This window comes from Geotrypetes seraphini, chromosome 7, assembly GCF_902459505.1.
Source record: "Geotrypetes seraphini chromosome 7, aGeoSer1.1, whole genome shotgun sequence".
Lineage (NCBI taxonomy): Eukaryota > Metazoa > Chordata > Amphibia > Gymnophiona > Dermophiidae > Geotrypetes > Geotrypetes seraphini.
This window is the reverse complement of record NC_047090.1, coordinates 47,581,630-47,598,804: the sequence shown is the minus strand read 5'-3', so window position 1 is coordinate 47,598,804 and position 17,175 is coordinate 47,581,630. Positions and strand designations below refer to the sequence as shown.

Sequence of the window (17,175 nt, the reverse complement as noted above, 5' to 3'; positions counted from 1 at the left end):
GAAATTATAGAGTGTTAAGCCTCATACGGGGGTAGATTCACCAACATGTTTCGCCCGTGAAATTCAAAGGGCTTTTTCAAGGCTACCACTCCCTAAAAAACAGAAAGAGAACTAAGTCTCTATTGACTATCTCTAGTTCTCTTTCTATTTTTTAGGGAGTGGTAGCCTTGAAAAAGCCCTTTGAATTTCACGGGCGAAAACATGTTGGTGAATCTACCCCCCGTATGAAGCGTCTTTGCACAGCTAAGTACTTTTAGTACATATGTATTTAAGAGATTATACAAAATAATAAGCATATAAGTATTTAAATAATTTAATAAAACCTGATGATCTGATGACGATTGGGAGCATAAAGCCCGGCACAATGAAAGAAGTTTGAGTGCCTGGTGGCCTGCTGAGGATCATAAGACATCTTATATAACAGCGAATGAAGTGCCGCACAAATGTTAGATCAGTTCTGACATTTTTTCACTGATAGATGGGGAATGGGCATGGTAGCCTTAACCACAAGCAGGTTCCACTTCCAACTAGTGCATGCTAAATGGTTAATACATCTGAAATAGGAGGTATCTGCACCTGTGTTTATATTTTTTCAGGTCTCATGCGCTAATGGAAAAATTAGCTCAGGTCCAGCAAAAAGAAAAATAACCCTATTTTAGGGCAGCATTAAAAAGGGGTTTAACATGTGGGGAAAGTCCCAAATCAAAATGCGCTAAGTCCATTTTCTAACCCATATTCTAACTTCCTGGGTAACTGACCCACCTCTTGTAATGTAATCCAACCTTGAACTGAATAAAGACGAAATAGAAAACCTGATTAACATAACACTTTAGTAAAAGTGCCCCAAAATGCATGTTAACAAATGCACATCCCTACTCTCTTACTTCTCCATATGTATTAAAGATTAGCTGAACAGTCTCTAATAAATATACTGTATATACTCAAACAGTTGGCCCAAAAGTGGGGAGTCCCAGTTTATATTCGAGCCAACAATACACTCCCTTCCAAAATTATTGTCGGCTCCTGCCACCAGACTCTGCACCATGCCCCCTCCCTGCCCTAGCCTCAAACCTCTACCACCGATCCCTGGTAGAGGTGCAGCAGGCAGGAGCGAACTTTCCGAGTTCCTGACCCACTGCGAACTGGCTGCTGAGCAGCACAAGCAGGCACGCGATTTGGCACTGCTGCTCGGTGCTGAGCGGCTTCCTTACAGGCTCCCGCGAATTCTCGCGAGACATCGGGAAAGATCTCCACAAAATTTGCTCTCTCTATTTCTAAAATAGAGTTTCATAATTAAAATTTTATCTGATCCATTCAGACAGGGGTCTGAATTGAATCTTGCGAATCCTCCCAAAATTTTGTTAAATCTAAGTGTAGATTAGTGTATTTATTTAACATAATTTTTTTAACTATTTTATCTTAAAGCACTTATCTTTCTTAGCTGGAACTCTGTCAGCTGGGTATTCCTGCTGACATGTTTCGCCTCTTCGGCTGTATCAAGCTGTCCTCATTTGTTATCGCAATCTAAAATGCTGGCTTACATTTCAAATAGATGCGGCCGCTTAACTGATCGCAGCAAGGGAATCTCCCTGCCGCGGCAGGGACCCTTCCCACTCCCCCATAAAGACTACCAGCAGGAGAGATGCACAGTCCCTCCTGCCGGAACCCCGAAGCTGCCCCCCCATTCCCGAATGTCATCGGCAGGAGGAGTGCCCAAATTCTCCTGCCGCCAGACCCCAGGACATCCCCCGGCAGGAGGATGCCCAATCCCTCCTGTCAGAATCCTCCTTCCTAAGATCATCGGCAGGAAGTATGCTCAATCCCTCTTGCCAGAACCTCCCCCCCAAGCCCATTGGGATCCCAAAGTACCTTGTTTTAATTTGTTTGGCCGGCCGGATGCTTCCCCCAACTGTCCAACAGGACCGCCTTCAATGAATGGCGGGCCTGCCCCTTCCCAGTGTATTGTGGGATGCACCAGGGAGGGGCTTAAGGCCCTGATTGGCCAGGCGCTTAAGGCCCCTCTGCCAACTGGAATCTTAGGCCTCTCTCCAAGTGCATTCTGGGATGCATTGGGAGTGGCCTAAGATTCCGTTTGGCCATATCCCTTAGGCCATCCCATGGGCTTTGGGGGGGGGGGGGTCCAGCAGAAGGGACTAGGAATCCCTCCTGCCAATCTTCTTTGCGAGGGGGAGGTTCCGGCAGGGGGACTAGTCATCCCTCCTGCTGATTTTCTTTGCAAGGGGGTGGATTTCTGGCAGAAAGGACTAGGCATCCCTTCTGCCAATGTTCTTTGGGGGGGTGAGGGAGTTCCGTGGACTCCAGCAGGAGGTTCTGGGTCAGACCAATGGTCCATCAAGCCCGGTAGCCCGTTCTCATGGCGGCAAATCTAGGTCACTAGTACCTGGCCAAAACTCAAGGTGCAGCAACACTCCATGCTACCGATACAGGGCAAGCAGTAGCCTACCCCATGTCTTTCTCAATAACAGACTATGGACTTTTCCTCCAGGAACTTGTCCAAATCTTTCTTAAAACCAGCTACACTATCCGCTCTCACCACATCCCCCATTATATAATTCCCTTCCCAATGTGCCTAGTTTGGGCAATACAGTAATGGACTTATGCCAGGGGTCAGGCACCAAGGTTCCCTTCAGAAGCTTGCAATCAATAACCCTGAATCTAGCCAGTAGACATCATCCTTGAAAGATGATCATGACTTTCTACTCCCCCCACAAATGCTGTGAATGCTGCCTTCATACCATCCCCAATTATGGGCAGCATGAAAAGTGGGAGATCCAACTCTAAGACTTATGTTTAAGGAGGTTTCAGTAGTTTGTGGGTCACGCAGGAAACATAAGCCCCTTGACCTAGTGTTAGGGGGAAAAGAAATAACAAAGAGGATGGGGGCTTGTGATTAGTCCATAGTAGCCATTCATTTCATGTTGTGGGGCGGGTGGGGGAGGAGGGGGCTGTCCAACCAATCAGTTCCACAAATGCTCTGCATGGGTTTGGTCCTGCCAGTTCTGATAATCTAAAGTTGGTACAGTATCTAGCCATGTCCTATTTTTTTTTTTTTTAACTTACCTGCATTGCCAGGCAGATGGTGTTCAGAAGGATGAGAATAAACATCAGGTATTCAAAATAGGTTGAGTTCACCACGTACCACACCTTGTACTGGTAGGGATTCTTGGGAATGTACCTCCGCAGTGGACGTGCCTTCAGGGCGTACTCCACACACTGGCGCTGCCAAACAAGCACAGGATCTGTTTTACTGCTTTGCCACAGCATAAACGAGCAAGCTTCGCTATGCTGGAACCTGACAAGATTTTTGGGGGTCAGTGTTGAGACCTACAAAACCTTGACTAAACGCCTACGATACGAACCTTGCTCACCTTCAGCCACATTCCTACCCTTCTGTTCCTGTTTTAACATCTTTTCTTAAACTCAGGCATCACATTTTGTCAGCAGCAGCCTCAGTGACACTGCAAACGCCAGTGCGCTGCGTACAAAAGGTGATCACCTAGCCTTTAACACATTTAAATTGCCTTTCTACGACTAACTTGAAAGTGGCTATGTGGGAGGAGCTCCAGGGCTAGAGTTGGCACTTAGCCCCTGAAATGTCAATATTTCTCTCGGTGAGAAATTCCCCAGCCCCTGTTTGTCCTGCATGTCTGTTTTTATTATATTGTAAGCTCTACTGAACAGGGATTGTTTCTTGCATGTTTAATGCACAGCGCTGCATATGTCTGGCAGCGCTATAGAAATGATAAGTAATAAGGGATTGGGACTTGTATACCACCTTTTTGTAATTTCCATAGAGGTACTTCAAGCATTTTCCCTATCTGTCCCAGTGGTCTCACAATCTATCTAATGTACCTGGGGCAGTGGAGGATTAAGTGACTTGTCCAGGGTCATAGGGAGCAGTGTGGGGTTTGAAACCACAACCTCAGGGTGTGGAGGCTGTAGCTCTAACCACTACGCCACTCTCTCCTCCTAGATATTCAGCACTTAACTAGCCAAGATAACCGCACAAATAAGACAGCAGTGGTTAAAGCTTCAATCTCAGCACCCCGAGGTTGTGGGTTCAAACCCACGCTGCTCCTTGTGACCCTGGGCAAGTCATTTAATCCCCCTCCATTGCCATTAGTACACTAGATAGATTGTGAGCCTACTGGGACAGATAGGAAAACATGCTTGAGTACCTGAATAAATTCATGTAAACCGTTCTGAAGTCCCCTGGGAGAACAGTATAGAAAATTGAATAAATAAAAAAAATGTGATTCCTCTTAGCCGGTTAAGTGCTGCATACTGTACTTAACCAGCTAAGATTTAACCAGCCACCTATGCCTTGATATTCAGTGCTGGAGCTCAGACATGGCTCAGCGTTGAATATCCAGGCATAAAGCTGGCAGCAGCCAATAAAATGCTGGACATGTCTGTTTCAGCAAAGATGCCTGTGTCAGGAGTGAAACATTCTAATGGAATGTATCTTACATGCGAAAGGAGAATAAAAACTTTATCCACTTTATCAGAAAATAATATTAAATATTGAACTAGGCCAGTACTGGGCAGACTTGCACGGTCTGTGTCTGTGTATGGCCGTTTGGTGGAGGATGGGCTGGGGAGGGCTTCAATGGCTGGGAGGGTGTAGATGGGCTGGAGTAAGTCTTAACAGAGATTTCGGCAGTTGGAACCCAAGCACAGTACCGGGTAGAGCTTTGGATTCTTGCCCAGAAATAGCAAAGAAGAAAAAAATTTAAATAATTTAAATTGAATCAGGTTGGGCAGACTAGATGGACCATTCGGGTCTATATCTGCCGTCATCTACTATGTTACTATGTAGCTCCCTGCTATCAGTTACAGATAATGGCTGCTTGCAAGATATCACTACCTATCCAGAAAATGTTGTTGTCTTCCTCCTAAGCCCTGCACACTCCTGTGTAGAAGAGTACACAATATATCACCTTCAATATCCCTCCCTTCCAATGTCATAACCTGGGAAGGGAAGGGTACTGGGGAGGGTTTTGCCCCTGCACTTGAAATCAGTGAGACACGGCTATTCCAAGCTGCACATCTAGTATAGAGTTGCCAGATTTACCCTTCAAAAAAAAAAAAAAAAAAAGAACACCTGGCCCCGCCCCATTCCAACTCCAGCTCCACCCCACTCTACCCCCACCCCCACACAAACCTCCCCGAGCTCAGGGCCGTGCCTTTAGGGCCTCTGCGTATGCGCAGACACCAACACAATGACATCACACACGTGTGTATGTGATGTCATTACGTCGACACTTGTACATGAGCAGATGCCCTCCAGATGCAGCCCTGAACTCGGGGACTTCTGATACTCAGACAAACTGCCAGGCTTTGGAAATCCCTCCAGGCACCCGGACAGTCCTCTACAAAGAGGCCATGTCCAGGTTTTCCCAGATGTCTGGCGACCCTAATCTAGTACAGCTCCACTTTTTCCTCAAATAAGTATATTCCACTTGATATTCAGCAGTATTTAGCCAGCGGGATGGAGCCCCGGCATTGAATATCCAAGTTTGCCACCGGCTGCAGGAGGTAGCCATGCTGTATCCCGCATTCTGAATATTGGCCTCATTGTATTTCTCTTGAATTTCAAAAGAAATAGTGAGTGAATATATCATTGAATGGGTTCCGCAGATAGCAAAATGGATGTACTTGAATGTTTTTAGCAATTGTATTACTTTTATTATATAATTTTAGATTGTACGTAGATAATGTGTTCTATGAAACTGTACCATGTGCTGAAATGTCTCAGTATTCTCCTGTTGTGAACCGCCCCGAACTATTGGTTGGGCGGTATACAAGAAAATAAATTATTATTATTATATTATGTTTAAAGTCCATGCATGGAAGTCTAGAACAGTATTTCATAAAATGTTTGGTGAGTTTCAAGCTTTTTATAGAGCACTTATTGAACTGCTAAAGAAGATATGTTATGTTATATTAATATTTGCATTTGGACTATAGGGTGCCATATATAACAGATGGGCTATTTTACAAATGGACACATTTAGAAAAAAGGCAGTGGCACATGAGGCTTATATATGTATAAGTGGTAGTATATAAACATATAGGGGCTCATAATCGAAACAGAAAAACGTCTAAAAAATGGCCTAAATCAACACTTGGACGATCAGTAACAAAAAAACGTCCAAGTGCCGATAATCGAACAGGGTTTTAGACGTATTTAAAAACGACTTAGGCCTTCACAGTGCTGCTGAACGACCAGAGCTAAAAGGGGCTTTTTAGGAGGAATGGTGAGGGCGGGATTTGGGCGGGCCGTGGGCCGTCCTAGACTTAGTCGTACTGCATGTATAACCGAAGGTTTTACAACACTGCCTAGACAGAACTTGGACGTTGTGACTTAGGCCATCTAAAACCAGGTCTAAGACATGCTAATATGAATTTTTTAAAAAAAAATTTACTTCCAATTACCATCTGAGGCAAACTTTTTAAAAGTGGAATTAAAACATGGCATTTCCAGCAGGCTCAATATGACCAATGGCCCATTTTACGTATACTTAATTTCTAAGTTCTCCTCTATCTTGTTCCTTACATCTGAGTGCTTGATTCTTTCCTATCAATTAATGTAATTCCTTTCTAAACTTTCATTAGAGTGTACACCTTGTCCTGTTTTGCCAGTTAATGGTGGTCTAATAAGTCTTGAAATAAATAAATAACACAATATTGGAGGCAAGAAGGGTTCAAGCATTATTCCTCTGCTAACCCTCTAGTGTAGATATGCTGTTTCACACAGGAAAGCTCACTCTCTGTCCCTCTGACCCCCTCAAAAATTAATATTTTTAGCATGTAGTTAGCGTATGCTCATTTGGCAATCACCACAGGACTCCTGAGCTTGTCCCATGTTATGCCATTTTAAGCTGTATTAGATACATGTCTGAGAAACTTGGCCTCTTCTTTCTCGAACAGAAGAGATTGAGAGGGGACATGATCGAAACTCTCAAGGTACTGAAGGGAATAGATTTGGTAGATAAAAGCAGGTTGTTCACCCTCTCCAAGGTAGGGAGAACGAGAGGGCACTCTCTAAAGTTGAAAGGGGATAGATTCCGTACGAACATAAGAAAGTTCTTCTTCACCCAGAGAGTGGTGGAAAACTGGAACGCTCTTCTGGAGGCTGTTATAGGGGAAACACCATCCAGGGACTCAAGACAAAGTTAGAAAAGTTCCTGCTGAACCGGTACGTACATAGGTAAGGCTAGTCTCAGTTAGGGCAAACGTAAGGAAGTTCTTCTTCACCCAGAGAGTAGTAGAAAGCTGGAACGCTCTTCCGGAGTCTGTCTTGGGGAAAACACCCTCCAGGGACTCAAGACAAAGTTAGACAAGTTCCTGATGAACCGGAACGTACGCAGGTAGGGCTAGTCTCAGTTAGGGCGCTGGTCTTTGACCGGAGGGCCACAGCAGCAATTCTTATGCTCTTATGATCAGGAATTCATTGTATCTTTAGGTGCATGTGTATATGTACCATGCAGTGCTGATCATGCTACAAACAAAATCCCCTAGATTCTGCACATGGCAAGTATAACTTAATTGACTAATGAGCTGTTAACTAGCAATAAATGGGCAGTAACAGACAATTATTTGCATGAATGGGTAACAATATGGCCTTACACTCACATCTTATCAGACGGTAACCTATAAAGATCTGCCTGCAAATCTTTTAGCGTTCAACTCAAAAGGGGGTGTGGCCATGGGAAATAATAATAATAATAATAATAATAATTTTATTCTTATATACCGCCATACCCAGCGAGTTCTAGGCGGTTTACATTAAATTAGATTAGGATCCGCATAGACTTGTAGATTTACAACAAATTTATAGGATTTACAACAACTGTAGCCAAAACTTGGCAGATGAAAAGGGAAATTAACAACAAGTTTAGCCAACTTCGTAGATGAAGAGGGCAGAATTACAACAAATTAATCGGATTTACAACAGATTTGGTCAGACTTGAAGGAAGTGGGAAGGAGAAGCAGGGGGAGATAGGAGCTATCGTGAAGGAGAAGAGTCGGGTAGGGGGCCTTGAGATTATCTGAAGGGTCAGTTAAGGGTTTTGTTTGCTGAAAAGGTGGGTTTTGAGTGATTTTCTGAAGTCGAGGTAGGTGGGGGCCTCGAGTATCATTTGGGCTAGCCATGGGTTCATCTTGGCTGCTTGGAAGGCGAGGGTTTTATCAAGGAATCTTTTGAGTTGACAAAGCTTTGGCGAAGGGTATGCGAACAGCTGAATTCTGCGGGATTTCTTGTTGGTGCAGTGAAGATTTAAGTGGGGAGTGATGTATCTTGGCGAAAGACCATTTATCGATTTGTAGCATATGCATGCGAATTTGAAAAGAACTCTGGATTCGAATTGCAGCCAGTGAAGTTGGTTGTAGTATGGGGAGATGTGTTCCCATTTCTTCAGGCCATAGATGAGGCGAATGGCGGTGTTTTGGATTGTTTTTAGTCTCCTGGTGGTTTTCTTTGTGGCGCTCAGATAGATAATGTTGCAGTAGTCCAGAATGCTGAGAATGGAGGATTGTACTAGTAGGCGGAAGGAGGTGTCATTGAAGAATTTGAAGAAAGGCAAGGGCGGGCCAGGGGGCGTTCACTATAGATGTGCATAACATTACAGAATACCAGAGAGCCACGCAGCCTGCACTCTAACCCACTAGCGGACAAACCCGAGGCAAGCAGGGCAGGATTAATTCATTGAGGGCCCCCCTGCCACGCCCTACCATGCGCCCAGGTGGAAACAGGAAGCTGCGTCAGAGGAAAGCTTTGGGCAAGCAGCACCGCTTGCATAGTTACAGTTCCCGTTGCCTTTCTTACCTGTGTTGCTTGCATGTCTTACTTGCCGATCAGGGGGGGGGGGGGGCCCGCGTTGCCGATCGATGCTGGAGGGGCCCATCGCCATTTGGAAAAAAAACTATGTTGATACCCTCCTTCATCGGGCCCCCCTGACCATTTTGGGCCCTAGGCACGTGCCTACTTGGCCTATTGGTTAATCCTGCCCTGGAGGCAAGCAATGCTCCCAAGGGAAAATTATGAAAGCGCAAAACTCCTGAAGAGGAAAAAATAAAAAATAAACACAAGCAGAAAAGACCACTCCTACTGTCTTGCTTGTAGCAAGACGATTGGAAGTCAGAGGGCAGTCCTGAGATAAGAGGGGAAGTTCAAAAATATGTAAATGAAGCTTCCTACAAGAGATTTCATGAGATGGGATTGACTACCCACTTGTCCAGGAATAGAGTGGGATTCTTCAAGAAATGCACACTATTACAGAATACTCGTACCAGAGATCCGTGCCTAACTTAGGCACCGAGATTTACACCTGATTTTGCTCCCAAAGTTGAGTTCTATAAAAGGCATGCATCCCAGAGCATCATTTACAGAATACTATTCAACATTGATTTTTTTCAGTGCTGAATTCTCGGTGCCATTTACTGAATCTAGTCCAACATGTACAAAGATTAAACAAATAGAATCTCCCCATGTAAAGAACCCTGTTTTCTGAATGAGTTTAAACTCCTCCTTTGACGTACTTGGTTAATGCATAATGAAGCATACTGTGCAAACCCTATTAATAACAGCGTCCAAATTTCATAGCGTGATTCTGTCAAGAGTAATACTCTAGAGCACTGAAGCTTAAATGGTTAGATCAATAAAAAAAACCCTTCACTTAAGGTTATGTTTCAAGACTGCCAACCAGACCATACAGCTACAGATCAATAAAGTAATTTTTCTTTATTAGCTGAATTTTACAGGAATTCATTGGAGTTCCTACTTTAGGGAATCATGAGAAAAATCAGTAGAATAAAATAAGTATTATCTTATTTATGGCAGAATATCCTGATTGGTGAGGCCCGACTTTAGTGCAGGAAGAGGCGGGCGGAGCATACCGCGAGTGATTTCCTTCACTCGCCGGCACTCCGGCTGCTCTCTCCTGCCGCTGCAACTGTCCTCTCCTGCCTGGTCATTTGCAGTCAGAAAATCCGCGAATGACAGGGACCGCAAACAGCGAACCGCGAATGACTGGGGGAACACTGTATTCGTATCTCCATAGATGTGACTGATGGTACTTCAGGGAAATTGATAAAAGATATTTTTTGCTTTCTAACAGTGTTCCCAAATTCTCAGTGATGTTTTCATTTATAGTATAATAATTTTATCATTTTTTGAAGCACAACAAGTTTTCCCTCTAATTTGAATGCTTCTCACTCTCCTTTTGTTAGCAGTTGGAGACCGATTCTGCAGCTGTGCAGACAGATGAAAAATCTGTCCCCAAAGGGATTTTTCTTGGCAAACAATTGTTATCCGAGTTTTCTCCAAACTTAAAATGCTTGGCGTAACAAACATTGGCCTGTGCAGTTCAAGTGAACACTGTTCACTTCCAAGTGCTGACAATAAAGCAGAATTTTAGACAGCTTCCCATCTGATGGTCTTGGATGCTTGTCAGAACTTTCACTGCACCCTCAATCAGATCCTGTGGTTGTTCACGCCCAATGGATATAGAGAAGACATTTCCTTTTTCAGCCACCCAGGCTCCATAACAACTTTGGATGCATCTGAGTGGACAAAAGTATTAGAGGACAATCTCAAACTCCTCAGGCTTTAATGACAGTCAGAGACGAAAATGGTAGGTCTCAACCCGCTAGTCACCCTAAAGATTCCACAAGGCATTGCTTTTTTGGTCGCCACCACACATTGGGCAGAAGGTTTCATCGTACTGTCTACAATGATACCCAGACCCTTTTCTTGGGCACTAACCCCCAAGGTGGACCCTAGCATCTGGTAACTATGATTTGGGTTATTCTTCCCAATGTGCATCCCTTTGCATTTGTCCACATTAAATTTCATCTGCCACTTCGACGCCCAGTTTTCCAATTTCCTAAGGTCTGTCTGAAATTTTTCACAATCCACATGCATTTTAACAATTTTGAACAGTTTAGTGTCATCTGCAAATTTAATCACCTCACTCGTTGTTCCAATTTCCAGATCATTTGTAAATAAGTTAAATAGCATTGGTCCCAGTACAAATCCCTGCGGCACTCCACTGTTTACTCTCCTCCATTGAGAAAAATAACCATTTAACCCTACCCTCTGTTTTCCATCCAATAATCAATTCCTAATCCACAACTGAACTTTGCCACCTATCCCATGACTCTAATTTTCTCAGGAGCCTCTCATTAGGAACTTTGTGAAAAGCTTTCTGAAAATCTAGATACACTATATCAACTGGCTTACCTTTATCCACATGTTTATTCATACCTTCCATATACATAAAGGAATCCGATACAGAAAGAGAATGGAATCAAAACAAAACTTAGCCTAGCTTATATGAATGGAGTTCTTTTCAAAATTGTTTGTATTTGTATATTTTAAACCACTTTTATCCTTTCTGGGCTGTATATGCTTTTAATAAACATAAACATAAAGCTTTTAATAAACATAAACATAAAAAAGTAAAGCCAGTAGTTGCAGTGGTATAGCGAGGGTAGGCGAGGGTAGGTGGCACCCCCTGCACCCTCCTCTCTGTCCCCCGCTCCTTCCGTCCATGCTCCCATGCTACATTCACACCTTCCCTTTCCCTCTATACCTCTTTAAATCTTTGCCAGCGTGAGCAGCTTCTCCAGCCTGCTGCTCGTGCCTGCGTTGACTCTCCCTCTGATGTAACTTCCTGGCCACGTGACCAGGAAGTGATTTTAGAGGAGAGCCAGGCTTCTGCAAGCAGCAGGCCAGAGAAGTTGCTCATGCTGGTGAAGATTTAAAGAGGTATGGGAGGAAGGGAGGGCATGAGTGTGGGGTGGGGTGGCGGAGTGGTGCTGGTACCCTCACTAAGACGGTGCCTGGGGCGGTCTTCCCCTCCACCCCCACCCTTACTACACCACTGAGTAGCTGGGAAGTAAGGCCAGTGTCAAGCAAACTTGTTTGGCCTATTACCCTGACTATGGCTATCATAAGTTATGAGTTTCTCTTGCTGGGCAGACTGGATGGACCTTGTAGGTCTTTATCTGCTGTCTTCTACTATGTTACTATGGTTCTTATTTTCAAAGTATATGGATATCCCAAAATGCCAAACTAGACATCCATGTACTTGAAACGTCCAAATCCTGATTTTGCTAAGGCACTGTCATATGTCCAAATAGCAAGGGGTATTGTTGGCATGTTTTGGATGGGACCAGGGTGGGCCCAAAATCAGGATGCCCAACAGCAATTATCAAAGGGAAGTTTTCAAAAATGTGCATAAGACACAGCATTGACTAATTGCCGGCTAAATTCCTTGTCTCTAATTGCTGCCTGAAGAGAGAGTAGCCTATCGTAGTATCTTTTATAGCGACAGTTCTTAACAGAAGGAAAGGAAAAATAGCAAATACAGAATGTCCCACTAAATAATCAGCTGTGAAACCAAACAACACTTTGTAGCACAGGAATCACTAAGCTAAAAGTTAGAAATAAGCTGGCAAGCTGTGATCGGTGACTGGTGCTAAATTCTGTTCAGCGTCAGCACTGTTTATTCAATTGTAATCAGAAGTAGACCAAACAGATAATGCAAAAAGTTACAAAGCATTCAGGGCTAGATTGTGTAAATGGCAGCCAAAAATCGGCACCGAAATGATGCACACTGCTCCCCCCTTACAAAACCGTAGAGTGGTTTTTGGCACCAGCTGACGCTCATAGGAATTCGGCTGTTACTGCTGCGGCCGGTGCTACAAACCGCGCTACGGTTTGGTAAAAAGGAAGGACTAAGCTAGTATTCTGTAAAGGGTGCTCCGCATGGAATGACCTTGGCCCCAATTATAATGATGCCTAAAGTTAAGCACCTAATTGTTTAAAAGGCTTAATCGGCACCAATAATTGGCATGTGACAACTTGTAATTGACGTTAATTGCATTTAAATGGATGGGAGGTACCTAGCACTTTAAGGTAGGTGCCTGGTCCAAGGCGCCTACCAGAAAGTAGGCATGGTTAGGGGGGCGGCTCGTAGGTGTGTTGGGCATGTAGGCACTTGTTTTGGACGTAACTTAGGTGCACTCATTTAGGCCAAGAAAACCCTGGCCTAAGGTTTTGACGTCTACCAATGCCAAAACCCACTTTGGGCGCCACTAAGCATGACTAAGTGCGCTTCATTTTTATAGAATTGCGCTTTGTGCCAGGTTACTCAGCACCTAAAGTTTAGGCACCATTTGTAGAATTTTCCCATTTGTGCCTAACTTTGGGAGTGAGAGTTTACACCTGCCAAAGGCTGGAATAAATCCTTGCGTCCAACTGATAGCAGGCATGCACTTAATTTCACTGCACCGAATAACACTGCACCTAATTGCACCTAAATGGAACGACTGGCTGGGTAATATTATCACGCATTCCTCATCCTACTTCAATTTTAGAAAATCTATAAAAACAAATTTGTTTAATCGATTTGTAACCTAAGAATCATTTAGCCTTCCACTTCTCCCATTCTGTAAGCAGCATTCGATGACTTTGTATTGTGACCACTTCGCTGTTTTGTGGTTTTGGAACCACTTCGCTGTTTGTCCAACACCTTTCGTCGTAAACCACCTTGAACTATCATGGCTTGTATTCGATATCTCTATATTGTGACCACTTCGCTGATTGTCCAGCACTTCTTGTTTGTAAACCGCCTCAAACTTTCATGGCTTTGGCGGTATATAAGAATAAAATTATTATTATTATTAACATTGCACCAATTAAAACATTGCACCTAATTTCTAGGAATGCTGTTGACCTACCCATGACCCGTTCAGAGTTATACACTATGAAATTTAGGTGTGCATGTTATAGAATTATGCACAGGGCAAATCTGCACGTAACTCCTAATTACTGTTAATGAAGTGTTCGTTAATACCAATAACTGACTGTTACCACCTAATTAGCTAATTAGTTTATCCACGGATCAGTGATTCACACTCAAAATTGTGTGCTCAACTTTGGGTGACCCATACAGTGTCTGGGGGTTAATAGAGATTATTTACTATGCAGTCTTGCACAGTAATGAGTTATTAGTAAATAACACAGTGTAATAAATGTTCCCTAATATTCAGATCATTCTGGTTTTGCATAAATACTCTAAGAAGTACAAGTATACATTCCCTTGGAAAAAGGACCATGAATTAAGAACTCACAGATATTTGCATCAGCTTTTCCTCTACCAGTTTTTTGTTCAAAACAATGCACATAGTTTTTAAAATCTAATTTATATGCATCATTACGAGATTTTTCTACTTAGCTGAGGGGGGAAGAGCTAATAAGTTAATATGAGTAGTGAAGGGGAGTGGAGATGCCAATTTAAAACCATCACCTGGAACACTTATGGAGCCAACCCCACAAATAACATCTATGTCTGTCCCTCCTGGACCTAACCACGCACCCTGGCCTTCCAACATTTTGCGCATGCAATTTTTAAAGCTTTTTATAGAATTTGGAAATATTATGTAAAGAAGGTGCATTACTTTCAGTACTGAAATTTCGGATCTCGTTAAAGAGAAGAAAAAAGCATTTATTGCCTACAAACATTTAGGAAAGCGGGAAGCGAAAGAAGACTATCTGGACAGGTCTAAAGTTGTCAAAAAGGCAGTCAGAGAGGCCAAGCTCCGAATAGAGGAGAATCTAGCACGTAACATTAAGAAAGGGGATAAATCCATCTTTAGTTATATTAGTGACAGGAAAAGAAACAAAGATGGGATAGAACGCCTTAGACAATCGGACGGGAAATATGCAGAATCGAATTCCACTAAGGCAGAACTACTTAATGAATACTTCAGCTCAGTCTTCACCTATGAGGCGCCGGGAGCTGGTCCTCAGCTACGGACAAGGGAAAGCCAGAAAGACCTGTTTCAAGATTTTGAGTTTACGCCCATTAGCGTCTACTGCGAACTTTCAAGACTCAAAGTGAACAAAGCCATGGGACCAGACAACCTACACCCCAGGGTGCTCAGAGAGAGTTGAGTGAAGTCCTGGCGAAACCATTATCCGAGCTCTTCAATCTTTCCCTACGCACAGGAACAGTTCCCTCAGACTGGAAAGCATCTAACGTTATTCCACTCCACAAAAAGGGCTGCAGGACAGAGACGGCAAATTACAGACCAGTGAGTCTCACATCCATAGTGAGCAAACTCATAGAAACACTGATCAAACAGAAACTTGACACAATCCTGGACGAGGAAAATCTACGTGATCCCCACCAACACGGGTTTACCAAGGGCAAATCTGATTAGCTTCTTTGACTGGGTAACAAGTCAACTGGATGCCAGGGAGTCCCTGGACTTAGTGTATTTGGACTTCAGCAAGGCTTTTGATAGCAGTTTATTGAACAAGCTGAAATCGCTGGGACTAGGGGAAACACTAACTGCATGGGTTAAGGATTGGCTAAGCGGTAGACTTCAGAGGGTGGTGGTAAACGGTACCCCCTCCAAAACGTCGGATGTGACCAGTGGAGTGCCACAAGGCTCGGTCTTGGGCCCGATTCTATTCAACTTATTCATAGGAGATATGACCCAAGGGCTTAGAGGAAAAATATCATTGTTCGCTGACACCGCCAAACTGTGTAACATAGTAGGTAAAAGCACTTTACCTGACAGTATGAAGCAGGACTTACTACTATTGGAACAATGGTCATCGACTTGGCAGCTAAACTTCAATGCTAAAAAAATGTAAAGTAATGCACCTGGATAAAAGAAATCCGTGCAGAACTTACTCACTAAATGGTGAGACCTTAGCTAGGACCACGGCAGAACACGATTTAAGAGTATTATTAGTGATGACATGAAAACTGCCAATCAAGTGCAAAAGGCTTCCTCCAAGGCAAGGCAAATGATGGGTTGTATACGTAGAGGTTTTGTCAGCAGGAGGCCAGAAGTCATAATGCCGTTGTACAGATCCATGGTGAGACCTCATTTGGAGTATTGTGTTCAATTCTGGAGACTACATTACCGGAAAGATGTGCTGAGAATTGAGTTGGTTCAGCGAATGGCCACCAGGATGGTCTCAGGTCTCAAGGATCTCCCTTATAAAGAAAGGCTAAATAAATTGCAGCTGTACTCACTTGAGGAACGAAGAGAGAGAGGAGACATGATTGAGACATTTAAATATATCACGGGTCGTATCGAGGTGGAAGATATTTTCCGTCTTATAGGCCCCTCGTCCATGAGAGGGCATCCGCTGAAAATCAGGGGGGGGTAAATTTCATGGTGATTCCAGAAAGTATTTCTTCACCGAAAGAGTGGTCGATCACTGGAACGAACTCCAACTGCAGGTGATCGAGGCAAACAGCGTGTCAGATTTTAAAAGAAAATGGGATATTCACGTGGGATCTCTAAGGGTGTAAAGCCAGGGGGGTGGATCATTAGAGTGGGCAGACTTGATGGGCTATGGCCCTTTTCTGCAGTCATTTTCTATGCTTCTACTTTAAGTTACGTGTATAATCATAGAATAATGGCATCAGGGTCTAAATTTAATCACGGTTCCTGGTCGTAAGCGCTATTCTATAAACTGTGCCTTAGTACTCTTAGGGAAAGGAGGAAATAATGGATGCTGTGGATGGGCAGACTGGATGGGTCATTTGGCTTTTATCTGCCATCATGTTTCCATGTTTGTCTGGGTGAAAGTATATGTATTTCATTGATCTATGTATGAGTACATACTTTTGCCCATATAAAAGGCAGGCAATTTTCAAAAGCCAATTCCCTGAACAAATGAGCTTTTTTTTTTGTTTTAAATTGCCCAAACCATATATAAATTTGGCCTGAATGTCCTAGTGCTTTTCTGATCTTGATCAAGAAATTCCATCCAGCAGTAGAACTATGTGGGACTGTCCTTAGTATGGGCAAATGTAGTAAATAACAGAGATCTCATTCATCGCTTTTCCCTCACAGATACACAATGGTAGTGAGCTCTTGTTAAAGCAGATGCTTCGTTTCCTCCTCTCATTGTTGTCACAAGCCTTTGGAATATGTAGAGGTGAAAAAATATTGTGATTAGTCAAAGCCTGAATACCAGAAATAGTCTAAATAAAAGAGGCCAGGTATCAGAAAAAAAACACTCAGTAGACAAAATTGTAAAACCATACACCACTCTATACAACCATTTAATAAAAACATTTAAAATAAGTCAACAATAAAACCCAACATGGCCTTATT

General features: G+C 43.3%; 1 protein-coding gene across 22 annotated transcripts in view; it reads right to left on the bottom strand.

Moving 5' to 3' along the window:
- Positions 1-17,175, bottom strand: part of CACNA1C (calcium voltage-gated channel subunit alpha1 C) — a 1,333,094-nt gene that overhangs the window by 180,638 nt on the left and 1,135,281 nt on the right. For all 22 annotated transcript variants that reach the window (XM_033951116.1, XM_033951118.1, XM_033951120.1 and 19 more), the window contains one exon: positions 3,082-3,240. In XM_033951116.1, coding sequence (XP_033807007.1) covers positions 3,082-3,240 — 159 coding nt within the window. The remainder of the gene's footprint in view (positions 1-3,081; positions 3,241-17,175) is intronic.